At 44.3% G+C, this 27,100-nt stretch overlaps 1 protein-coding gene across 4 annotated transcripts in view; it reads left to right on the top strand.

The window, feature by feature from the left end:
• Positions 1-27,100, top strand: part of MAD1L1 (mitotic arrest deficient 1 like 1) — a 378,161-nt gene that overhangs the window by 272,209 nt on the left and 78,852 nt on the right. For all 4 annotated transcript variants that reach the window (XM_065684510.1, XM_065684508.1, XM_065684507.1 and 1 more), the window contains exon 17: positions 14,100-14,290. In XM_065684510.1, the coding sequence (XP_065540582.1) occupies positions 14,100-14,290 (191 nt within the window). The remainder of the gene's footprint in view (positions 1-14,099; positions 14,291-27,100) is intronic.

The raw sequence follows: 27,100 nt of genomic DNA, 5'->3' as shown, positions 1-27,100 counted from the left end.
ACTGAATGCCTTGCATCTGTAGGGAAAGAGACATGCATGGACTTACATACCTTTGCTGCATGTTAAATGGAAGGATTTTGCCTCTGTTACTTGGGATTTCTCAAGTGTTAAAACACTTCAGTGCCTGTCATTAGCAAAGGGGCATTAGGTTGGCAGGACCTGCTTCTCAGTCTCCTGTATTTACTCAGTTCTGCTGAGCTTAATTGTAGTTGTAATCCACTGGGTCACCTGTGCTCCATCAGGCACTTTTCTCTAAGGTTTTGTTTCATTAGAACTTTATTATAGAGCTAATTTCATTTTTTAAAGCCATCAAATTCAAGGCTGAGCTATGAATTTTCTTGTTAAACACAAAGATATCCCAAGTCTGTGCTGTGATTCAGCAGATTCTGCACTCTCAGCCCAGGCTGTCACCATATCAGTGCTGTCAAATTAAGTAGCATCTTTGACTTTCTTTTCCTTAGCTCTTCTATCTGTAAAATGGAGACAGTGCTAATCTCTCATTTGTGTAACTCCATAATGTTTGTCCAGCACTTCAAAGATGCCAACTACAATAAAACTGCCAAGCACTAACAGGATTGATGATTTACACCCAAATTGCTCATTTTTGTGCTCAAACAAGATCACCTGAAAGATACTGCGGTTGGAACCAAACCAAGGAAGGGGGGAGGAGGAAACCATCTGTTACACAACAGCAGAAATATTTCAGGGCATTCGCCTGGGAAGCTCTGGGTGACGAGTTTGGAATATGAAGGCTTATTTATATGGATGGAGCTAATTTTCTCCAAGTTATTCATTTGTCACTTAGGGAATTAGCTAATCTTACAAGAGACTCTAGGAGGAAAGATTCATTTATTCTTTGTCTTGTTCAGCTCTAAGGCGAGCCTGAAGATGCTCTGCCTCTTCCAGTTCTGCTTTATTAACTGCTTCCATTAATGGAGCTTAAAGTTTGTCTTCTTCTGGATAAAAAGGGTTAATCTTGCTCGTTCCCTCTCACCCTTTCTCCTCCTCTTTTTCTAGAGAGTTCTTTTTTTGGCTGTTTCTATCATCTTCCCCCCTAATCTGCCACTATCTGAGGAATTCATTACATTTCAAATCAGAGGCCTTGCTGCATACATTAGCAGGTTTTAATAGACTTGCCACGACTCAAAAAGGAGGAAAAAAAGAGAGAAGATTTAAAACTCTTGTCTTGCCGAAAGCAGACAGATTGACTCAAAAATGACTCAGTCAATAAAAGATGAGTTTTGAAAAGGCTTCCCTCTGCTCAAAGGGAGCTCGTATTCCAGCGAATTAGGTTTTTCTAAGCCCACTGTCAGAAATTAATAATACATACAGCATGTAAAATGGATTTAGCCCTCTACAGCCTTATACAAACATATCTTTGACTTGCTAAATGTGACACGACTACCAGGATTTTCCAGCCTTTATCCCGGGAGTTTGTCATCTCTCCAGAATGATGACTTCAGTGGAATTTTTAAGCACATTAAAGGAAAATTGCTAAATAAGATTTTCATTAAGAATGTTTCTACTTCCCTCACCTTTTTTCTCCACCCAAACCTCCTCTATCAAAGCATTTTATCATTATCATTATTTGCAGTTAGATTATGCCAAAAGCTCTAGTTTAAACTCTAAGGCTATCAAGTCCCTTTACTCCACTCTTCCAGTGGCCTTCCTTTGAAGAAAGAGACACTGAACCTTCTGCCTTGTAGCAGCAATCTATCATTTGGGTATTGGGTTTTTTACTGCTGCTGCAAAAAGGGTTATAGGGCAGGAAAATATCTCTTTCTTAGAAAAAAGAAAGGGTTTCTGTCATATCAGATCTGTCCTCAAGTATTCTTCTGTGATTTGAGGTCTTCCCCAGTGGTTCTGCTTACCTCGCTTAAGGTAATTTGAACATGCAGGCGTGGAATCAGTCACCACTCCTGCTTGTTCCTCCACCATAGTCCCTCAGCTGATAAGAGATACAAGTGGTACTAATTTTAACCTCGTGGGTGATTTGCCTTGATCCTTTATTCAAACTGCCCTTGTTCTGCACTGGACAGAGCTCTAAGAACTGGCAGATGGTGTTGTCTTTAGCAGGTAGGTGTATACAGTGTTCTGTGTTGGCTTCATTTGTCTGTCTCTCTTTCTTCCAAATCCCGCTATTTTATTTCTTTTTCTTTTATAGATTTCTGAGTGCTTGGCTCAGTCCTGAAATCTTTTCTGCATTCTCTCTATCTTATTCCTAGTCCTTTTTCTTCATTATTTATTACAGATTACTTTTAAGTTAACATTATAAAAGACACTGCATGCCCTCACTTCCTCATGGATCTGTTCTGGCCCCTGGCTGCATTCTACCTGTTGGCTTTTTATTCCTATGCTTGCATGATGTATTGTGTGAATGTATGGCAGCAGCGTGATGGCTGACTCTGGACTACATCTCTTAGGTGATGCAGAGAAACTTCTTGAAATGCTGGTGAAGAAACAAACACGCTAAAGTGCTCCATTTTGGACCATTATGTTCTGTATGGATGTTTCTTGGACTTGAAACAGACAGAGCTCATGATTTTTTTAATATGTTTATAAGTTATATGGAGAGGCTGAGCTTGAAGCTGTTGCAGTATGCACCCAAAAATGCAGCTGTAGTTTGTTCTTTCCCATCACCACAAACAGGAAACTTGCCCAGATTTCCTTGTGCTTCTCTGGCTCCAGAGAGGAGATCTCTAACCATGGGTGCAAGTGTTTAGAAATGCTTCCATCGAAGTAATGAAAATCATTTTTTCATAGAGGTGAAGGTAATGGGCTGCTTCAGCAAAAAATACTTCATAAGTATTTCCATTTTATCTCCAGGGACAGACTGTTAGGTTGGGATTTTGGGGTTTTCTTAAATACAGTTTTGATAAGTAACTAGAAATGACCTGTCCTCAAAGGTAATAGTAGTAGACCATCGCGTTATTGAACAGCATTTTCTTTATTGCTGAAGAAGTTTGGGTGCCTGGATCCCTTGGTCCTTCTTGCACAGGCATGGACCCTACTTACTCATTTCTGTCCAAGAGCCGTGAGTAATTGCTTGCTTGAAATGAGGTGAGACTTCTGCTCATCTTCACTCATGACCATCAGCCAAGCAAATGTTGGTTCTTGGGTTCTGTTGTAAGATACAACCAGGAATTACACAGCAATCCCAGGAAGAGGGAACATTTGTCTATCATGCAGATGTTTGGTTCTCAGTGCTTAAAAAGTGTTGGAAGAACCAAACGTACAAGACCTAGAAATCAGGTGGATTTTTGCAACTGGAAAGAGGTTCTTGAGTCATTCTTCCTTAGGGTCTTTTATTTATAACATACAAGCTCCTTCCCAAGATAAGATCCCAAAGTTAATATCCTTTCATCTTGTGTCATAATCAGGACCTTTTAGTTCTCTTTGAAGATGTGCTCCTTATGTTGTTATGGAGATGAGTGATATTGAAGGGAAGAAGCTTGACTCTTCCTTTAGTTTTGTGTTTGTTTCCAGTTTAGTTCATTTTTTTAGTCTGTTCCATGTTCTCTTGACTCGGAAAAGGAATTTTCCTAGTGAATATTATTTCACTTCAGCTTCCAGCTGCCGTGCTGGGACACAGGCACCCAATAATCTCCTTAGGAGTAATTGCTGGTGTCTTTTCAAATCATTTTTGTGAAAGGTGACAAACCGCTTGCCACAGTGAGATGTTAATAACATAGAGATGCCCTTTGTTTGAAAGCTGGTGCAGAAATTACCCCATGCAGTTGTTGGGAAGTCAAAGTTGTAATGATAAGAAGTGAGGAGCACATCCATTCATTTGCATATAATTCCAGGGCTTCTGTGTTGTCTTTTGTGTAAACCATACGATTTCTGGCATGCTTGGGAATGTGCCCTCATAATAAAGAGGGACAGGAACACGGGCTTGCTCTCTACATGGATCAGAGTTAAAGAGATGTCATCTACTAAAGAGCGCGGGTAGAAAAGAAGCAAACATGGTCTGCAGGAACTATATGGTGGAAACAGGCCTGGATGTTTAATGAATGAAGTTGTCAGTCCTGCTCAGGAGAAGCTACATACTAATGACCTCTCTGAGTAGGCATCAAGAAAAGGGGAGAATCTGTCTCTTTCTAGGTGTGTATTGAGCTGAACTTCCACTGTATCTGCCCTGAATCACAGCTGAGGCCTATTGCACATTTTCATTGTAGCTCTTGGAGTCAGAGGCTGCTCAGCTGGCCTTTTCCCAGCCAGATACGCTACAGGTATCCAAGGTGGACATCTTTCTCTGTGACACTGCAATTAAACTCTTTAAACTGCAGCTGAGGGCTTTCTAGCATGTTCCCAGTGTAGGTTTCTCAAGTTTTTCATTAAAAGATGATTCTTTTTTAAACAAAGGGCACAGGTATCTGTGTTTCTTGTGATTTACAGTCAGGGATGTTCATAAATACTTGGTTTGCCCTTTTTCTTCTTCCCTCTCCCTGTCTAGGAAGCTAGAAATTCTCTGTGAGTAGCCAGTCAGTCCCTATGATGAACTTAACAATTAGAGCCTTAGTGCCCATCTTCCCAAATTTCTAATAAAATTGCATGAATATTTAACACCCAATTATTAAATATTTAAAAATTTAAAACAGATCTGGCTTGGAAGTTAGCATGTGATGAATAATTCAGGATCAGGAGAGGAGCTGGCACTTGGGCTGAGACAGATGTTACCTTTCTCATCTCTCTGCCCAGAGATGGTTTTGGTGTTCCTCCAGGCTTGGGAAGGTTTGTGGGCATTGCCTGGAGACTTCAAGCCTTTACCTCTTGCTCCAGAACATTAGCACAAGGTTAAGGGAAATAACCCTTCTGATCTGTAATAATGCTTCAGACTTCTGTGATGGAAACGTGAGCTCCAGAGGCTGGAATAATGTGATTGAAAGCCTGGTTATCCAGGAGATGGCTCTGTTTCCAAACACCTTTCATGCTTCAGGGAAAAAAAGATTGCTTGTCTTTACATCTGTGTCATATTCCTGCAGTTTTGTTATTTGAAAACGCTTCTTCCCCTCTTGCTGTTCTGCTGTTCTCCATGCTGAACCGGTGTTTCATTCAGCTCCAGCACAATCATCTTTAAAGGATTGTTTTCATAAAGTGGACACCAGAAAATGAAGTAGAACATGAAAAATATGCCAATAAAATGAGGGCAGAGCCGCTGTCCCGTGAGAGGAGGTCCAGGGCACTCAGAAGAATGCACAGAGGAGATGTGTGGTGTGATTTTTGAGCAGAGTAAGTACCTTTGGGGCCTGCTGTAGGAGCACAAAGAGCAAAGAGGAGGGTTTGGGGAAGGTTTGACTAGTTGGCATCCAGACTGCTTTCAGGCCAAGAGCAATATGATTGCAGTGCCAACACTTGAAAACTCTTATTAAAGCGATAAACGGGGGTTAAAAAACGATTGAATAGAAGGAGTGGAGGCTTTTTAGAGCTTAATTTCCTTCGGCACAAAAGCCCTAAAACAAACTCCACAATCTTCTCCCATTAAAAACACAAATCAGGTGGCGTGCTGCAGAGACCTGCCTTCATCTGTTGCAATTGTACTTCCATCCCGCTGTGCTGGCTAAACTGGCGTGTATTTTCCCGTGCCCCTCCAGCCTGCCTCGCACGCTGCGCACAGCAGAATCACTTCCATTAGCACAAGCCATGGGAACAAATGAAATGCCAGGCTGGCCTTTCAGCAGAGCTGCTCTTTACCTGGAGGATGGAGGCACTGGGCTTTGTCTCCAGAAAGTGAGTTCTGGAGATGGCAATAGTGTTATAATGTTAAGAAGAGAGGCAGTTTATGGGTAGAAGGGATTTAGTTCCATGCAGTGGCATGGGCTTATTTCTAACCACGCTCCAAATAGTCAGGGGGTCTGCAGGGTTTAGAGTTCGGCCTCTGCATCCCAAATAAGAACTTAAGGATGCCTGCGTGGTGCCCTGTCCCGTCGCAGACTCTGTCTTACACCACATACTTAGTTAATAAGCTGCGTTAGAAATGGGAGGAATCTCTTCAGGTGTTAGTTCTATATTTAGATCCATCTCTCTGCAAAGCTACAGTATCTTTATGCAGGGAAGAGAGGGAGACTAGATACTCTAAGTAACATAATCTTGGACGCTATCACGAGTCAAAATAGCATTTCCATGAGTCTCAGCTTAAGAATTCGAGCATAAAAAATTCCTGGAGTAAGAGCAAAACAGCTTTGCTCCTGGGAAAGCTTGAAATCGTCTCTTGCCAATGGTGAAAAGCTCCTGTTTGTAGCCTCGGTGAACATCATTAGCTAATAAACTGCAAAGCACTCTCTAATGCACGACTGAATATTGTCCACCCTGCATTGTGAATGACTATAACTCCTGCAGGAAGTCTTCACTTTGAGAGGGAACAAACAAATATTTCTGGAGCAGTTTTCATGTGTTTGTTTTAATAGCAGATGTTGGCTGCTGTTTCAGAGGTTTAAATAGCATCCGGTGTGTTGGGGTAGGAGTAATAGTGGTGATGTGCCAGTGGAAACAAAATAATGGGCAGAGCACAGGGGGAGGTGAGCAGACAGGGAGTAAATTAGATGCCTCTCAGACCACCCCACGTAATGAACAGTGCGTATTACATATGTTAATTATATAGTTCCTGGGATTAATGCTTACATTAGACACTTGAGCAGTTTCAAGACCACAGAAGCGATTCCCCTTCCACAGACAAGCAGTACAAAATGTGCCCCTGTTCTTGCTACCAGACTTCCTTGTGCTGCAGCCCATAAAAAATCCCAGTGACTTTCTTTATACCTGGAAAACAGGTAGACTGGAAGACTTGTGCCTGATAACTTGCTGGCTTGTTCTAGAAGCTGAAGATAACTACTGTCCTGTGAACTCAAGTGACACAGTCTATTTGTATTTTTAAGGTAAGGCTATTTTTTGCATCTGAAGTTAATGACTAGCTCCAGCTTCTGACTGACACCACTTTGTTCTGGGAAGTGCTCCTGGTCTGTAATTGCCATATGGAAGGGAAATGCGGATAGATGTTAATCATCATTTGAGGGATGGAGGGAGATGGCTTCCTGGTCAGCTCACGATTTATGAGCAGTGTGACAATTCTAACCTCCAAATGGTTTGTGCCGCATCATACTAATTGGTGGATTCCACCTTGGGCAATAAGATAGCTCTCCTGAGGTTAATTTAGCCTGTGTCTGGGGTGAGTGTTGCCGTCCCCACTGAGTTCTGTATTGCTGCAAGCAGGCTGCTCCCATCAGTTAAACCAGTAATTTTAAAGCTACCGAGGGTCTTTTTACACAACACTTCACTGCCTTCAGTGAGAGCAACATGAGCTGAGCTGAGCTTCCTAAAGCCCACTTGTTTCCTGCTTTCCCCCACTCAAACAGCTTTGCTGACAAGGAGAAAGGCACAAAAAGCTGGGGTCCCCAAAAGGAGCCTTTTGCTCAGTGTTGGTTCATCTGCCAGGGCTGAATCCTGTACACAGGCCAACTTCAAGTGTGATTGTGACTTTTGAAACCTTGCATGGTTATCTTACTGTTATCAGAAGAAGAAAACAACCCTTTACTTAATCCTATTTGATATTACATGTGTGTGTAGGTACTACAAGAGAAAGTTCATCCTCTTCCATAGTGTTTCATAGGAACTTTCTGGTCCTCGGTGTCCTGTTTCTTTCACCTCTAGCCTTCTGGTGTCCTTTGCTACTTTGTTATCTAAGGATAAAGGTTAATTGTGGACTTCTTTCCAGGAAATTACAACCTTGGAAAGATAACATGGGTTGTCTGAAATGGTGGCTTCAGACAACCAGCTTCCCTGAAGAGAAACACAGGAAATGATCTCAGTGGAGGGTTCTTAGGGAGTGCAAGGGCTGTAGCTGACCATGGTCCTGGAGACCTTTACTTGTCATGTGCTACCTTTGAAAACTTCCCTGAGCTGCTGGAAGGGCAAGTGGTGGCTGGAGGAGGGGACTGGGAGGTGCACTGAGCCATATGGTACATGCAGGGTTTAAAAATAAACCACTGTTGACTGATCAAATAAATACCACTTAGGTTGAAAATTGAACAGCCAGTGCAGTCTGTTGAATATAAAACTGTTTTTACCTTCAAGAAAAGTTATAATTCATGGTCGTAATGTCGCAAATTGCAAGTTCTGCGGGGAGCAGTGTGAGCCTGCCAGACTGTAAGGTCGAGTAAGGGTGGCGTGGGGCTGCCGCACCAGCCAGGCTGCATGGTCCCGCTCCCCTAGGGCATAAAACACACCTATAAAATCTAGCAAAGCGAATTTTATTTCTCAAAAGCAATGGTCATAAACTTGCCTACATCAGAAAATGCTCAGCTCTTCTTCTATTAGGCTTTATTTAATACAATACAATTTACTTTTATATTGTGTCCTTCACAGAATAGCACAGAAAGCTTTTCTTTTTTTCCAGACAATCTTCCCTATAAACTAAAGCTGGAAGAGAAAATTTCAGCTCTGGGTTGGAGCAGGGCAATGACTGGAAGGAGTTCAGGTGCAGAAGGGTGGTGGTAGAGTTACAGCGAGTGGGATGGGAAGGACAGAACTGAAATAAGAGAGTGTAATTAAATAACAGGTTGGAGGTACAAGTGGGGGTGATTGATGAGTGGCATTGCATGGCAGGCACAGCATTATGGAAATGGAGAGAAGCAGCCTGTGTAGGTGGGAGAGAATAAAGGTAATTGTAGCCTTGCTTTTTTGGAACTGAGAAAATAGCATTTCCTCTTCCCATTATAGACCTTGGGTGAGCAAGATGGTACTGGCATCCCTTCTGTGTGCTGGAAACAAGGGCACGTAGTGGTAGGACCAAGGGGGAATGGTTTTAAAGTGGAAGAGGGGAGATTTAGATGAGACATTAGGAAGAAGCTCTTCCCTGTGAGGGTGCTGAGGCACTGGCACAGGGTGCCCAGAGAAGCTGTGGCTGCCCCATCCCTGGCAGTGTTCAAGGCCAGGTTGGACAGGGTTTGGAGCAACCTGCTCTAGTGGAAGGGGTCCCTGCCCATGGCAGGGGGTTGGAACTGGATGAGCTTTAAGGATCCTTCCAGCCCAAACCAGTCTGTGATTCTATGAAACAAAATCTGCAGTTTGTTGTTTAAATAGAGCAGGGTTGGTAAAAGTACAGCATTATTCATAGCAATGTTGGGTGGCATCTGCCTGAGGCGTTCTGGCAGGGTCAGCAGGGATGGGAATTCATGTGTAAATACTTCACGTGTAAATATGTGTGTTGGACTGAGTGACCCCCAAACATGTTACTAAGGGAAAATAACCTTTAATGGAGAGTTAGAAAGGACTTCAGGCCTTTGTGAGAGAGAGACAGATACTAGCTGGGATTGCAACTGAATTAATGCAGCTACATGGCTTGTGGCATCTTTGAGGATGGGCAGAACAAATTTGTGTTTTCCTGGAAAAGAGTAGTGATACATTTAATTTCATGCTACTTTTGGCATGCTGAGAGCCACATTGTTTCCTCCTCTTTCCCTGCAGTTAAGCGTGGATTTGGTTTCCTTTGGTGTACAGACTGCTATTGCTATTGATTGACCTCACTGAACTCGGAGCAAGAGCCAAAGCTGTGGTATTTCCAGGCAGCTGTGAGCGTTTTCAGATGTAAGGAGTGTAAAGGCAATGGAATAAAAAGCAGTGACATTTTCGATAAGAGACCAAAAAAAGCCCAACTCATATTTTATTTATTTACCCAAAATAGTTTGAATTATTCATTAAAGTCGATATAAGTGTGTGAAAATACAAGGTGTTTCAAGAAGTAGCATCATTAGGGGAAAATTAATCATTTGGCACTATTAATTTTATAACAGGTTAATGACTTTTTTCAGGGAGGGCTTTTTTTCTGCCGTTAAACTTTTCAGGACGGGCAACTTTTTGTACAGTTTCTTGGCCTGAACACAAAGGAGATGGGACAGTGTTTTCCATATATGTTCCTGTTCTCTCTGCTCCCATTTCTGTTTCTTCTACACAAGGTAAACAGCAAATCATTACCTCTGACCAAGGCATAGCCTGCCAAATCTCAAGCTGATTTCCCCAGGTCTTGTTTCATTAATGCTTCAGTGAGGGATGCTTCGGTATCACTTCTCTGGGATGAAGCATTTTGTGGTGTGACTTACCCCATCCATGGCTTCTGCAGAGCTACATCTTCTCTCGCCTGTTTTGTGCAAGTGTAACAGGGTTGAGCAGAGGAACTCAAACAGGTACTTTAAATGCAGGGATTTTAGTTTTCAAACACTGCCTTTTAAAGATTTAATGAAATCTAATTCTCCAGAAGTTGTGAAAGATCTTAAAGGATCAAAACGCTCAGTGTTCCGCAGATGGAATCGGTAATGCTGCTCCGTTAATGCAACTCAAACCATCTCCCTCTGTTCAGTGGTCTCTGTGGCTGTGCCTTAAGTGTTGCTCTGAAACACACTGAGTTGCACTCTGTGCAAACGATGACTTTTGAATCAATTTTTTCCGACACTGCTGGAAATTTGGTGGGAATTAGTAGTATTTAGGTGAGGCTTAAGAATTGGCACCATCACATCTCTGAATTCAAATTCAGAGCAAACAATGAGCTGCCTCTTAGCTTAACATCTGCACTTGGTGGGGGAAATGTTAGAAAGATTAATTGCTGAACCCAAGACAGTGCATATGCTGCTTGTGCTGTTCTCTGGCTGCAGGAAATCTGCAGTGCCAGGGCCATACATGGACACATCCACGGTGCAGAGAGGCTACACAGGTACCCAGTACCTAAAATGAGCATACTCTGCCAATTTAGACACCGCAGCGTGCCTGAGACATTAGTGTGGGGCTGGCTGGTATGACACAGAACCTCCAGAAGTGAGGTAAGGAAGCTCTGAAAGATATCCCAGGGCATCTCATCTGGCTTTGTTTCAGCAGTGGGATCCCATCCTACATTCCTCAAATCTCAGGTTACCTTCCTATCAAGTTCCTCTTCTACGAATCCTCCTCACAATGTGGCTTCTTGGTTGAGTTGGCAGAGCCCTCAGTGGAAAGCAGGGAACTAAACAAAGTCCTGAGTGCTGTCCCAGGTTAACCTGGGAATAGCCCCTAGCTGGATTTTTTCCATGGGATAGATACTGCAGGAGGTGGTGGCAGCAGTTGCTGTAACTGAACTACTGAGGACTGCAGTTGAATTGGGTCTAAAGGAAGAGTGCTCTCTATTTTACAATCGGTCCAACGGACCTTTCACTGGGGGCAGCTGCAAACTCAGGCATTCCCCTCATGTCCCTGTGCCTGCTTGTTTTCTTCTGCCCCAACCACAAGCTGAAGAAACACTGGGAATTGCTAATGGAGCCATGAAGGGGATGACAAGGCTTTATCCTATCCCTGGCAGGTGCTGGCACATTTGGCTGCATCTACATTAGCAGTTACCGCGTTCAGCACATTGTGCCAGCGGCTGACACAAGGCCTCTCTAACAAGGGGTGAGTTTTTTCATGCAGATGAATTCCTCCAGCCAGGATGGCTGACACAGTAATATACCAGAACTGCTGCAGGCAATGGAAAGAGGTCCAGGAAGAACAACAGGGAAGAAGCGAGGGCATGCTCTTGGGAGTGAAGGCTTGCTAGTCCTTCAGTTAAATTGAAAAGCTTGGGATTTCTTGCATAAAACACTGATTGAAGTTTCCTTTTTCACCCTGAGAGTAGTGAAGGGGATCAGTTGCCATCAGTTAGTTGCTGTTGTAGATTCACATGGTTGTGGTCTAGCTAGTCCAGTTCTAACCTAGTTGAGTGCCTACTTCTTGGCTGAGTGATAACGTGCAACCCAACCTGTGTAAGGATGCTCATGATGGCTTTTAGCAGTCCTAAGTCTGAGAGATAAAACAGTGGACAAGGCGCTAACTCTTCATGAATAATGAAAGCTGTTCAAGGAGTTCATGAATTAGGGTGCCATCCACCTCCAAGGTTATAAAAGTCAGGAAATGTGGCCTCTGAGATGCGGTAGGAAAAGGCAGATTTACTTTTCCAAGGCTAGACTGCATTTATTAGGGAAAAAAATACTGCCCTTGGACATGTGCTATATATTAAAGGCAGTGCTCTCTGACAGTGACGAAAGGTTATTTACCACTGCAATGTGGTCACTGAATTTTTACTTTCATATATAGGATTTTGTCCTTAACAGTTGCGTGGCCGAATGAAGGCTGTGAGGATATTGAGGTCAGAGCTGCCAATTTACCTCCTGATTTCAGAGGCTGATTACTTGATTAATCAAAGATCAGACCCAGATGAGATAATGGGAAGAAGGTTCTAACAATCCCAGGAAGGGCTGAGTTAATCACACAGTGGTGAGCTTGGTATGAATGGGAATGTGTGTGGTCAGGAAATGCACAGCCTTGTCAAGCTTATGAGAAGGGGCAGGGTGTAAGCCTTTGGGTGTAAGCCTTTGGCCTGTAAGCAGGGTTTGGGTACTCTTATACCTTATATCCTTGAGCAATTGGTGGGTTCCCTATATTAAGAGTGTTTTACTGAACAAACTGCTGATGTTCCCTAGGACTGGCTTGGTCCTCTTGATAAAGCGAGGTACAGCTGCAGGGATACCAGGACTAAAGGGCATATTTTGCTTGTGCATCATTTCCACAAGCCACTCAGGAATGTGGTGCTGAATTAACCATAGGTAAGGAGTTGGCCAGCATTAACTCTCCTTATGTGGATGCTTTCATTCAGAAGTAAAGGGACATGTAGTTCTCTTTAACCATTAAAGAGATCTTGTCCTTGCCTGGGGATTAAGCTGAATTGGATTAAGGCCAGAGTACTTCTGAGCAGGGCCACCCTCAGTGGCATTTAAGACACTTTAACTTAACACATTGAATTATCCTTTTGTCCTACACAGAGCACCTCACTAAAGCAGTGCCAAAGATAAGAGGAGTCTGGCTTCCTCCTGGTGGGCTTGCAGCTGCTCAGGGGTGAATCACAGGCAACTCCATGGCCTTGAAGTTACCATCCTCCATTGGAGCCAGTGGAAACACTTCTCAGTTAAATACTCAAGCAAAAACCTTTCCAGCTTGCTTGGGAAACAAGTGTTTTAGCATGGGCTGTATAAGCCCAACCCCCAAATCTTCCTTCATACTCAGGCAGTCACCTTGCACTGAAGTTTCTGCTGTCATACTGTTGGACCCTGAACCAGCTAAAATAAAGACCTGTGGCACACGTGCTGTAATTGTATCTCTGATCACAGCACAGACAAAGCCTTAATCCTCAGAATGACAAAGAGGTATCTGAGGGAGGAAGTCTACTTGTTTGCTGTTAGAAAGAATCAGGTTTTGTTCCTAACCCTGGTCTGCAGTGTTGATAAAACAGCCTGACTTGGGAGACATCTCTAGTGTATATTAAAGTAAAGCCTATCTCTGTAATTAATGGGGGGATAAATCGAGGTCTAATTACTCGGAAGGCACCTTGGGTGAAAGATTCATGGTAATTGTTGTGTATCCTCTTGAAGGATTCACAGTTACTGGCAGCTCCCTTTGTAGCAATAAAATACGGGGTGAGCGGCAGGCAGTCTCCCAGGACTGTTCTTCTAGGGACTAGTCCAGTTAAGGTAGCAAATGCAAAGAGGCAGTGGTGCTCTTCAGGCTTTTTGTCACACTAAAAACCCCTTCCTGAATCTGGAGGGATTCCTAGGCAGTGTGTCAATGTGAGATCAAAGCACTTACAGTCAAATCAAGAGTACGTTGCAGGAGATTTCCCTCTTGAAGCAGCCAGGGCGGGGGAGCAGGTTCCTCCTGATGCAACCTTACAGAGGCATATTTCTTACCATTTTTCCACTTTCCTGCTTCAGTAGAGTAACACCCTTCTCTTGGGTTCCATGCGTGTTGAAATGGATGCTATGGTGTTGAATTTTGTAGTATGGTGTTAAAAAGCTAGCTGAGCAAAAGAAGAATCCATCCCACCAAGACATGTCTGTGTTCCTTATGTCCCAATTTATTATCCTTTGGTCTGCTGGGCCTGGAGGAGGGGAATCTGGTTTGCCTGTTTCTTTACTCTGCCTGTTTGATTCACTTCTTAAAGATGTAATTAACCTTTTCCATTCACATAGTTTGGGTAGCACTGTAAATACAGCACAAGGGCTCTGTGCTGATGACATATAAGAATGTACCCGTTTCCTTCCCTTACACAGAGCTGAAGAAGCAAGTGGAAAGTGCAGAACTGAAGAACCAGCGTCTGAAAGAAGTTTTCCAGACCAAGATACAGGAGTTTCGCAAAGTGTGCTACACGCTGACAGGCTACCAGATCGACATCACGACTGAGAACCAGTACCGGCTCACCTCCATTTATGCTGAGCACCAGGGGGACTGCCTGCTTTTTAAGGTAGGTCTTCACACCCCTCGCTGCACATGCTTCTGTGGGTTCCTGGTTTTCAGCATGCCAGAATGTATCTGCTCTTTCCCAGTGATCAGACTGGAAAATCACTCCCCCTCTGCTATGTGACAGGGTGTTCCTTAGGAGCGAGGTAAAGATCCTTTCTTCTTTTAAAAAATTACTCTAGAAGGTTTGACGTCTGATCTCCCACTTACATATCAAAGTAAGGAATAAAGAGAAGAGACTATATGTGCATAATACCTGCATCTGGCCTTGCACTTCACCTTTTTGTATTACCAGTTATATATGCTGCGGCAATAAAACCTTATGTAACATCAAGGTTTTATCCTTACTTCACCACGAGATATATGTCCTTACTGCCTTTGCTATCCTCTAGCTTGGCTGCGTGTCATCATCTTGTCTTTATGTAAATTGGAATCCCTTTTGAGCAGCAACTCATCCTTGTGTGTGTGAAGTGCCATTTATGTGAACAGCACAGATGAGTAGCAATAACGGTCTGTCTTCTGTCAGTCTGATGCTTTTATTGGTCTAGCTAGGTGGTCTGAGGTTGGCTTGTGGCTTGATAGATGCTGTTTTTCTTCTGTTACCTTCCAGCTAGCACAGTTGAGCTGATGCAGTAGAGAGCAGGGGTGTGACATTAGAGTCACCAAGCTGTTAAGTTCTTTCATTGCCTTGGTTCAAGTGTCAACAGCCCCAGTTTACAGGTCAGCAGGAGAACTTTCTCCTTCTCAGTGGCAAACACAATTAGCACCTAAAAATAGTACCTGTCCCCACTGATCCACCTGCGGTGAGTCTCATTATATGAGAAGGATGAGGGCTTGGGAGGTGTTCAGTATAAGAGAAGTTTACAAGCAGGAGCTGGAGAAGGTTTGTTTCTGCAGACCTACAGCTGTGTGCCACATATCGATTGCTGCAGTATTGTTTCTTCACGTGACAGGACAAACGTTTTCCTGTTCTGCAACTTTAGAGCCTCAGAAAATAACCATGACAAACAAATAAATAAAACAAGTGAGGATAAGTAGAAGACAGCACCTTGGATCCTTAGTAAAAGTAGGAAAATATCCCCAAAAAATAGGAAAATATCCCCAAACCACTTTGGCCTTACGAGGGTTCTGGACTGAGACAAATGGCAGCAAGTAAAGAAAGCTCAATGTCCAGGGAGGAGAAAATCTGCTGGTTTCAAGAGACTGCCCTTGAATCCTGAAAACAGTTCTCTGTTGAGATGGTGCCATGCTGTTGGCTCTATCACCTCCATCTGTAGTGTTGAATGCTTAGTGAGTGAAACTTCAGCAGGCTTCTGGAGATGTCTTGTCAGGTGCTATGGCCAGACAGAACAGCTAACAGCTTTTTCTGTGTCATAGGAAGGATGGTGTGCTTGGACAAAGTAAGAGAACAAGAGAAAATAGCATACTGGCCACATGAACAGTAACTGGTATGTTGATAGTTTGTCTCCAGTAGGATCAAATTCTCCTTCATGTCATGGCAATAGAAGTAATTTACATGCAGGAGAGTGAATAATTAAAGTACAGGTTCCTCTCCAAACACTCCTTTTTCTTCTCAAAGCCAAGGGTGGGTTGCTTATTGGTTCAAGGAATTCCTCAGCTTCTCTTACTTCACATACACCTCTTCAGACAGCAGAAGCAGATTTGCTAATTAGAGCCTGAACAACAAAACCTCGGCCTCCTTCTCCCTCTTCAGTACATTGCAAACAATTCCCACTGTCTGCAGCTTAGAATAGCAGTAGAAAATAAACAACAAATTATTTCCTTGCTGAGTCCAAGCAGCTGGTCCTCATGTATGTACCAAGGCTTGAAACCCGGCTACAGCTTCCAGCGAGGTTGTGTGTTTATGCTGTGGAATTTCTGAGCCGTAGCAGACTGTGGGTGTTAGTGTGCATTTCATTAACCCAGAGAGGTCACAAAGCAGGGAATGCTATTTGTATTTATTCCATTCAAGCAATTTATGGAACAGGGTCTATATAATTAAACCGGAGAAATCCCCTGGCACTTTACAAGCTTCTGTAGTTTGCCTGCAAACTTTAGAGCATATTTCAGTAGTGCTGCTGGTGGCATTTAATTTTCAGGGAGGCTTCAGTAGCAGAGATGCAGTAGGAGCTACTGTAATGTAACCCCTTCAAAGTTAAATGAAGATGAAAGATGTGCTCGATTTTTCCTCACCAAGGTATGGTAGTAGAGCTTATTATCCACATGCCGTATGTGTCCAGCCAACTCACGTTAATTGGCATTACAGCTTCAGTGAAAGGGTTAATTGCAGTACCATGCTGTGAATATAGATGCATCTATAAATGAGCACTGAATTCCAATGAAACCATACCAGTATTTATTGGTGATCCGTATCGATGCAACAGATGAGCTCATCAACTTGAAGGATGTTCCAGTGATTTCCAGACCCTCGGTGTTTGAGTGCGTAGGCAGCAAGGTGCAGCTCAGATTTCACAGCTCTTGCTTGCTTGCTCTTTTATATTCTTTTAATTAAACACTATGGAAAGCAGTGTTACAGATTTTCCTCACCGGAGTTTAGTTTCGGATGGTTTTATTTTTTTATGCTAAGCAATGCATTATAGTTATTGGGGCACTTAACAGATTGGCATTCTGTTCTGGTTGCTGGTACATTAGACGTGTTAGGCCATGACAGACTTCGTGTTCTGCATAATGCTTGACTGGTGTGTCAAGGTCAGCTCACCCATGACATAGCCAAGAACTGCCTTGATTCCTTTGTGACAATCCATTAAAGATACCTTTTAAAACAAACCCACATCACTGGGGAGCCTCAATACCGTTGTAGCCAACTTGGAATTAAGCAGTGGTGAATCAGGATGTCATTGCTTGGCCGTGTGTACGTCGTGCTGTGTACCCTTGTCTCTGGCTAGATCCTGACTGAGAGTAAGGAAGTGAGGTCTTTAGAAAAGCAATGACAATAGTTTCAGACAAAGAAAGTCTTTTGGTAAACAGAGAGACTGGTCAAATTTGAAGAGGAGATGATTTGGAGACACTTGTACAAATGAACAAACAGTGTAGAGAAATTGAATCATGGGCTCTTTCTTTCTATGTGCCTAAAGACACAGCCCCAGCCAGAGCATCGGAAGCCAATGAATTTAAAATGAAAAGAGTGGAAATCCTTTCATTTAATAGACCCTATGGCTTCCAGGTACTGCTGAGAGCAGGAATTCTGAAATGATAAGATACTTTGTGGACAAATAATAAGTAGTTTTACATTAAATATTTACATTTACCATAAGCAAGGACATGCACAGCTCTCTGCATTGAGGTGTAAAGGCAACTTCTTTCTATAAAGGAAGAAAATTCCTATGCATGCTGCTTATTTTGGGGGTAGTGTCTCCATATGGCTTTGCTGCTGCTGTACCTGGCAACACTGAACTATGTCCTCTGGAAATACTTGGGAATAAAGGGTTAATGGAGGAGAGAGCAAGAAGAGTGATCAGAGAGAGAAATCTCTCTGTGCTTGAGTATTCACTGTGCTTCAGGTAATGTGTGATGTTTCCACTCTTGTGGCATGAATGTGGACTTTCTTGTTAGGATGCTGGACTGAAAAGGTTGTCAGTCTGACCCTGTGTAACAGCTGCATCAAATCTGGCAGTGTTTGAAAGCTTTGTGGTTTCTGACTCCTCTAGTTTCTCAGAAAGCAATGCTCAGATTTCTTAGTAATTCATGTATAAATGATTTGGGTCTAAGCTGCTTCGTAAAGAAGGCGAGGCTGACAAAATCCTTCCTGTATCACAGCGGTGTTACTTGAGCTCGTAAGTAGTCCTGGCCAAAAGGCTGCCTGTAGACAGATACTCTCTGTATCCTCAGAGCCCAGCCTTGCAGAGTGCAGAATCCTCTCTGCTTCCAAATCCCAGCCATGCTGTTATTTCCTGTCAAAGTTATCAAATAGAAATGCAAACACCAGCAGTAATTCATTAAAGAACATCCCCAAGTTGGGAGGCTTTATGCCTTGAAAGGGAATACCCAAGATACGAGACAGCGAGGAAAACTAGAAGCATCTTGACACAGCTTGAGAAGGTTGCCAGCTACAAGGCTGGCACTTCTTGCTGCAAAATAAAACCTTTATTGGTGTCCTGTTGGATTGGTAATGTGGTCATAAAATCAACAGCTTTTCTGCAGACTGTTAAATTAACAGCCAGTGGCACACACTCTCTCTGATGTACTCTTTAAGGACTTACATAGGAGTTGGTTTGCAGATCTGTAAGGGGAACTGTCGCTATCAAACTGCAAGTCAATCTGAAGCGATTCTGATATGGTTCACCATGGGTGCAGAGGCAGAACATAGTGGGGTGAAAAGGAAAAAGGCTTTGTATGGAAGAAGGGTATGGTGGAAGTACAGGCACCACCTTTAACCTCCCAGGCTTCCTTTGCTTGCCCCATCACTTGTGTCCCCTGCTGTCTTGTTGCCTTTATGAGGTGTGTAAAATGCAACACAGCAGCTATGTGCAAAAGAAGTAACAGCTTAATCCTCTTTTATTGAGGGGGGGGAATGAAGCTGGATTGAATAATAAAGAACTTGGGGGCTACTTTTCAAACAAAGTGATGCTGACAAACTGGGAGCGGGGGCAAGGGGAGGATAAAAGAAGGCCAGGTTGGACAGAGCTTAGAGCAACCTGGTCTAATGGCAGGTGTCCCTGCCTGTGGCAGAGTGTTGGAGCCAGATGATCTTTAAGGTCCCTTCCAATGCATTCCATTCTGTGACCCTGTGGAAACTCATGTGGTTACATGTGTATAGAGAGACAATCTGCAGAGATTCCAGTGCAGCTTTAGCATCAGTTTGGCCAAGGTGCACCAGTGAACCATGAACATCTTAAAATAAGCAGGATGGTTAATACAGGGATTACTTTTGCTTGCTTGAGTGCTCTTGTTTTGTCTTGAAGCTGACAGCACTCTTGGGAGCTCTGAATCTGCTCCATGCTTGTCATACCTGCGGCTTCAGTTGTTTCCTCCTTGAACCCAGCAGAGTATCTCTGAGAAGCACGTTCTAGCCGTTTGTTTCTTTCTTCATCTCTGTCTTCTCCCCTCTCCTCCTCCTCCTCACCCTTGATGAGTCTTGAGGGGAGAAAGAAATCACAGTTTTGGAGTGCTCTTCCTCCAGCAGCCTTCTTGCACTCTTGCACACACAATCACAACTAACAATGGGGCTTATTGGTGGAGCAGGCCAGGCAGCAAGAGATTGATGAGATTGTAGGCCTCTGTTAACTCCTCATTCTTGTTAATTGCAAGTTATATTTAGCTTTCAATTTGCCTGTGTGGTTGTTGGAAACTTGATTTCTGCTTAGCTCTGGGAGCACCGGCTGCGCTGTGTGAGCACAACGCCTTCCTGACGGATCGTTGCACTGGGATTCCTGGAAGGGTCAGCGAGGACCCATCTTGGGTTGCACTAATCAGCTCTAAAACATGAGCTGTTCAGCAATCTGTGGTGTTACAGCAGCAAATCCTGTATTTAAACTTCCTACGCATCATTTGATTTCAGCTATTGTAGCAGCCTGTTTCATGGTAGGACCTAACTTGAATTCTTGATGCTGTCTATTACACTGGAACAAGTTAACCAGAGAAGCTGTGGCTGCCCCATCCCTGGCAGTGTTCAAGGCCAGGTTGCATGGGGCTTGAAGCAACCTGGTCTAGTGGAAGGTGTCCCTGCCTGTGGCATGGGGTTGGAACTGGATGAGCTTTAAGGTCCCTTCCAACCCAAACCTGTCTGGGATTCTTCATCTTATAGAATCATAGAATAGTTAGGGTTGGAAAGGACCTCATGATCATCCAGTTCCAATCCCCTCCCATGGGCAGGGACACCTCACACTAAACCATCGCACCCAAGGCTTCATCCAACATGGCCTTGAACACCGCCAGGGATGGAGCATTCACAACCTCCCTGGGCAACCCATTCCAGTGCCTCACCACCCTAACAGGAAAGAATTTCCTCCTTATATCCAATCTAAACTTCCCCAGTTTAAATTTTAACCCATTACCCCTTGTCCTGTCACTACAGTCCCTGACGAAGAGTCCCTCCCCAGCATCCCTATAGGCCCCCTTCAGGTACTGGAAGGCTGCTATGAGGTCCCCACGCAGCCTTCTCTTCTCCAGGCTGAACAGCCCCAACTTCCTCAGCCTGTGTTCATACGGGAGGTGCTCCAGCCCGTGATCATCCTTGTGGCCCTCCTCTGGACTTGTTCCAACAGTTCCATGTCCTTTTTATGTTGAGGACGCCAGAACTGCACACAATGCTCCAGGTGAGGTCTCACAAGAGCAGAGTAGAGGGGCAGGATCACCTCCTTCGACCTGCTGGTCACGCTCCTTTTGATGCAGCCCAGGATACGGTTGGCTTTCTGGGCTGCGAGCGCACACTGAAGCCGGCTCATGTTCATTTTCTCATCGACCAGCACCCCCAAGTCCTTCTCCGCAGGGCTGCTCTGAATCTCTTTCTCATGCATTGTGGGAAGACACAATTCCTCTCTTGCTGCATGTGCTTCCCTAAACAATTGCCTATACCCTAGTGCAGGGCAGGGTTTTTTCCTTCTTTCATACCAGTCACCTCAAGGACAGCAGAGATTTAACAGAGAGGCTTCTTTTTTCTGCTGAATTTCTGAGCAAAACATTGCTGCTCCAAGACTTTCGGGGCGGAGCTGAAGCCTCGTTCCAACTGAGCAAAGTCAGTGCTCGTTTCCCACCCTTAGGAGGTGAATGATGCTCCTGCCAATGTCATTAGACTGTTGTGAGGATAAATAGACTGTGCTGATGTGGAACATATAGGAGCTTTGGGCTGGGGAATGCACTCCCCTGTTACCTGTCTGTCTGGCACAATACCCGTTTTCAGTGTGTTGGCACCACTTGCTTCCATTCCCTGCCATGCCTGTGAGTTTGCCAGGGAAGACCCAGCCATGCAGGTAATTAATGCTGATGATGCTGGAGAGTTGTCCCAGTGGCTGAGTCTTTCCTGACTAGCAGGAGGGTGGTATGTGTAGGGCTCTCTGAAAGGTTAGAGATTTAGCTTGCTGATGGGTGCATCCTCTCTCTTGGAGTCAGTGATGCGTTACTGTGAGGCAGATGCATAACCCACCACTTCACGAAAGCAGGCCTGTTTTGGGCAGGAAATGTGAGGTTGGTTCACAGGTGCCATCTGAGGTTCAGGTTGTTCTCTTTGCAATCTCCTGTTAGCTACCATTCACAGACTTCCACAGGAGTCTGAGAAGCTTCTCGGAATGTTCTGTGGTGGGGAAGCTGTGTGTGAGCGGATTGAAGACGTGTGGTGCTGAGCTCCTGGAGCAGCAAGTCTGCTTCTTTCCTTTTCTGTGAGTACCCACCACCTTCACCTCGTATTAAATCTCTTCAATTTGTTCAATTTATGCATTTATTTTAGTGTCTGATAGTTTCAAAAGATGTTCTACTTAGAGCCTGTGTGATCAGTGCTCTTGAAGGAGAAGGTGATGCCTTTGAGTCTGGGCCATGGGGGAATACCAAGGCCTCAGCACACATGAAATGGGTGTTTTGCAAAGCAGCTTTTGATGCACACTTGTTGCTTCCCTGGCTGCTCTGTGGTGACTTTGCAGAGCATGCAGATGCGAGTCAGCCAACCACAATTCTGCTGGTTGCTTGTGTATGGTTGTGTTCAAAGCTGCAGATAAAAAGGAATGGAAATCACCGGAGGATTTTATCCCTTTGCAGGGGAAAAGTCTGGAGTTTCTGGGTATTCCACATCTCTGCCATCTTCCCAGGCAGTTAGTTCCATAGTCTGTCTTTGGACATGAGGACGAGGGTGCAGGCTATCTCTCTTGCCTTCGGTCAGTTCTGAGCCTCTGTGCTGGTGTTGGTCAGCATTCTCAGCCACAGCGAGACTGTCATGTCATCCTCTTTGTGCCATCCCTGCGTGACAAATGGTGTTACAGACTTCAGCAACCCTTGTGGCCCTTTCCTCCACTTGTGATCCCGCATAGACATCCCTGAAGCCTCTTATTAGCTGCCTGTGAGGACTAGTTGGTGGTGCAGGGAGAACAGAGTTGAAGCATTGCCAAGGTACTTCAAGATGGCTTTTGTATCACTCCTTCACTTTTTCCTGTGTGTTCCAGTAACAGGTTTGTGAGAAGACCTCTGGGAAAAGCAGTTAGCTCCAGGAAACAGCTCTGAGGTGCGATGCAGCTGGCAACATCCAGCAAAGCACCCACCAGCTGTGAGTGCCCCAGGTCATAGCAGCACAGCTCAGCCTGCACAAAGCCACCAGTGAGAGCGAGTGGCAGCTGCTCCCTCTCTTCTTCCTCAAGTAAGCAGCACGTTGTTTAAACACAAACATAATTAGGACTTATCTCTTGCTCTGGGAGTTGTAGCTACTACCCGTGCTTGACTGGGGCAAAAGATTTTCTAAGCTCCAGGGAGAGAAGAGGGTGTGTGTTTGTGCGTATTAAAAACCTGTTCACAAATAAGGAGACACAGCAGAAGATTCTGGCATGGTTTTGGGACATCTGTTGCCTCCATCTGAAGAGTGGATCTGGGCTTATATCAAGGTCTTCTCCTCTTATTTGCTGTGAATATAAATGCCTGTGTGTGCCCTCATCTAGGATTTCAGAGTTGAAAGTTGTCAGCATAAATCTAGTTAGGTTAACTCCCCCTTTCCCACAAGGCTTGGCAGGGGAGTGGGGAGGGATGTGGTGGGAATAGTGAGGAGCAGAGAATGGGGTCTCGTGGTCACAGGTTGCCTTTGGTAGCCACCATCAGAGTGAGACAGATGGGATCTCACAGCTACGTGTTCCTCTGTCATCTTTGTGTTGCTTTCACATTTCAAAGCCTAACTGCTCAGTTACTATATGGCTCTTAACCATGAACTGGCTTGCCAGTTTGAGATAACAGCCCACATTTCAAAGCTTGTTAGGCAGCTCTTCTTCATGGGACCCCGGTCTCTGCTGTGTTTGGGTGTTCCCTGAGACCTTTACCTAAACAGGTCTCTTACATTTTCTTTTTCCACTTGTAGGAAAGCAAAACTAACAACCACTGTGAGTGTACCTTCTGCTTTGCTCCAAGGCATCCCATCTCTGTTTGGAGGCAGTTATTGCTGGAGAGGGTTGGGAGCGTATCAAGCATTCAGTAATGGCATTTCTTGAAGATATGATGCACTTCACAGCATTGGGGAGTCTTAAGCGTGCGGTGCCACACAGGCTCTCCAGATCATAACATGTCCTGGCAGTGATGCATATCAATCTGTTAATGCTGGTGTCTTTATCATGGTGGTGAATCTGTGGAGCAATGACACAATGCAGCAGGACACTGAAAATCCTTCTGGAGAGCTTTGTTATGGCTGCTGTGATTCTGGTGAGTCCTGTTCTATGCTACAGAACAACAGTTTTTGCAGCTCAGCTCTTCACATTATGCTTAACAAGGATACAGATTAATGTTAGGATTTAATATTGGATGAACTGTCTTTATTCATCTGCATGGTGAAAAACCTTTTCCTATTCTTACATTTGCTTCAGACAAACAAGTGCACGAATGATCCTAACTCCACACACAAAAGACGTTCATTCTGCCCCTTGTGTCAGTGGGAAGAGGAAGTAACTTAGGACTATTTTAGGACTTTGGATTTAATGTATTTTCTCTTTGCCAGTTGCATGAGAACAGCCTTTGAGGAAGCAGTGCAGAACGGTATTTTATGTCAGGTCTATCTTATAAGGATTCATAGCTATATCATGTTGCTGCTTTCTCCGCCATGGGGGAGCAGGTAGTTGGAGGGCAGAGGGTGACCTCCAGCTTTGGTAAATCCAGGATTATCTTTTGATGGCATCTCTAGCTTCCAGAAGAAGACATGCCTGTCTGCCTGTATCTGGGAGAGAATATATCAAACTGCGACTTAAAAACTTTAATTTCCCCCTAATCTGTATTCAGTTTGGGCTGAAATAGGTAGCTGATAACGGTAGATCTATCTCAACCAAGTTCTGGAGAGCTGACATAAATTTCAACCTTAAACCAAGGTGTTTGTCTTAGTGGAAGGCTCTGGAGAGTGTTTCATGTGTCGGCCATCACTTTGCATTTCTGGGATGTATCTGACTCTGGATTGGGGACTGTCTGCAGATGATTTTTGTATAAATCAGATGGTGGAAGAGGTACATGCAGAGCTAGGTGGGGGTTTATAATCACGGCGCTGCATTCAGTGATAATTCTCCTGCCATGTGCAATGTAGCTGTGATGAATCTGCAGCAGGGGTTACCAGTCAGCTGTTGTTTCGTTGGTGCCTGCCAAAGCTCTTGTGTTCCTGGGTGTTGAAAAGGCTCAGGTAGCAGTTGCACGATGGCCCAGAGGTTTTGGACATGTGTGTAGACATCTGTCCATTGCTGTACTTCCCAGGAGGTTGTCAGACTTCTGTGTATGTCTCAGGCACAAATCTCACTGTGTCATCCTAGGAGAGCACAGGAGATGTCCTTGGCTTTTTGGCATCGTCACTAGAGCCCAAAGTTGTTTTTCTTCATATAATTCCATTAGAGTGATGACAGTTTCAAGTCAGAACAGAAAAAGACCTGATGAAAGGACCATTCTGTAAGTAGGGAAGATGGACGGAGTGGAAGCAGTAACTAGCAAGGTAATAGACGGTGATGGATCTATAATCTCTGAGGCTGCTGTAAGCAGTAAATTCCTAAATAGTGTCCTTTCAGCGTTAACCTATTTATTTGCAAAGTGCTAAATTTAATTTTCCTTAGTCTGCAGGAAAGCAGCATCACAGGAATAAACCTTTAGCCCAGCCAAGAAGCTGTGCCAAAATGCTTGTCCCAGCATTTCCATTTCCTCTTTGCTCTGCACAGAGCATTAGGGCTGTGTGCCCCAGCACGTTATCTCTCAGGTGTGTTGGTGTCACAAGGCTGGAGTCAATGCTGATGCAAGGTGGGATGTGTCCTCCTCTGCAGCCTTTTCAGAAGGGGAGATTTAATAGCCACAGGTTTAGTAAACCACTTGGACTCTTTCATGGCACATGTAAGCATGCGAGGGAGATAAGACTGCCAGTACTGATGATGCTCTGTTTGCCCTGTAGATCCAGGACTGCAGTGTTAAGGGCTCTCAGCTCAGAACAACTTCAAGAGTTGAACAGCACATAAAAGTCCATCTATTCTGAAACCTCCACAAAGCCACATCTTGAGGAAGAAAAGCAGTGAGTTTTCCTGTGGGCAGCCAGTGTTCTGCACCTTCACGTTGTAAAGTTTTAGTGAATGTGGTAAAAAGTAGGTTCTGTGTGCTGCTGCTTGTTCCTGGTAGTACTGTGCTGGTGACATACACAGCACGTGTTCTTTGGGAGCCAGCAAAGACGTTTTCCCCCAGAATTCACTATTTATGAGATTTTTTTGGAAACTTTGATAGAATATCTCAGGAGCAAATGTAGTGTCTGAATCCAGGCTTTGAGTGAGCAGTCAGTGTTCCTGTAGTTGTCATGACCCCAATGAGGTGCCATGTGGGCTGTCACTAATCCTTCAGGGAATAACCGGTTCTCAGTTTCAGAGCTTTGCTATTCTCCTGCCTGCAGAGAATTCTGGCACAGTTTCTCACATTCGTCTTTGTCCCTTTCTTATCCCCACCATGGATACATAAGCAGCTCTGCGTTGGTTCGGAATATCCTGCCAGTGCTGCCTGGGGTTCCCACCATGTTCTCAGCCTGTTGCTGATAGGTGAGTGGAAAGATGCTAATTCCAAGGATGGAGCAGTTTGCTGTCTTTATTCTTGGTTCAGGGTTTAGCTGGGTTTTACTCAGTAAAGTGTCATGGAAAAGGGAGGCTTATTTTATGTGTTTATTGTATTTTGCCAATTTTTAGCACATTAGGAATGAAATCTCTATCTCTAAAGTTTAAATCCAGCCATTGCTCCTCATTCTGTAATCTAAATCTGGTGGGTTCTGACCTCCTGTGCTGCTCAGAGCTCTGATTTCCCTCCTCTCACGTTTGCTTTAAAATAAATAACAACAGTGCCAGGAATGGAGAATTACAAAGGCTTTCTTCCTGCTTTGTCCTTTGGTGTGGAGCTAATGGGCAGGGCAGCTTCACTGCAGCCCCAGAAAAGACCTTCTGGAACTGATACTGAATTTGCAGTTGGGGGTCTCTGTTTTACTGGGATGGGGTGAAACTGCTCTCGAGGATTTGGTGGTGTGTGACCTGGCAGCCTTTCCTCACCAGATCACGAGTTCCTTGTGTCTTGTTCTTTCTGCTCCTAGGCATGGGTGCAGATGAGAAGATGGACATTTCATTGTGAGTTAAGGTGTCTTTGTCGAAGGGCCTTTCTCTGCTATTCTTTCATTTCAAGTACAATGTCATAGAAAACTTCATTAGCCACACCACAAGCGTGCCAGCCAACAGTCAGCTTTCCAGTGAGTGATAGATGTACAGTGGTGATTACTACTGACATTTATTGGAGATTTTCCCTTACCCAATGGATCATGTAGAAAGCCCTGAGCCTTGGAAGAACCTGAGGTTTGCTCTCTACACTAAACTGAGCACTGGTAAACTCAAATGCTTTCTCCACGGAAGCAGAACTTAATCAACTTAAAACCACATTTCCCTACCAGATTTTCCCTCTTGAGCTAAGTCTGTGGGGAGGCTTCTCATGTAGGGGCTAAGCAGGCAGCATACCAAAGGCCTTCAAGCTGCAGAGGGGCATCTCCAGCTTGCTTGAGCTGCTTCCATCACTCAGGGACTGAAATTTTAATCATTGAATTAATTTTTTAGAAATCAAAGTGCAAAACTGTACCCCCAGTGGTATTAATAATGAATGCAGGGAAGAGAGTCCTTAAAGCAGAAAGAAGGGCTAGGAA

The sequence above is a fragment of the Lathamus discolor genome, chromosome 6, assembly GCF_037157495.1.
Source record: "Lathamus discolor isolate bLatDis1 chromosome 6, bLatDis1.hap1, whole genome shotgun sequence".
Classification (NCBI taxonomy): domain Eukaryota; kingdom Metazoa; phylum Chordata; class Aves; order Psittaciformes; family Psittacidae; genus Lathamus; species Lathamus discolor.
The sequence above is the reverse complement of the archived record's forward strand: the minus strand, read 5'-3'. Positions and strand labels throughout refer to the sequence as shown.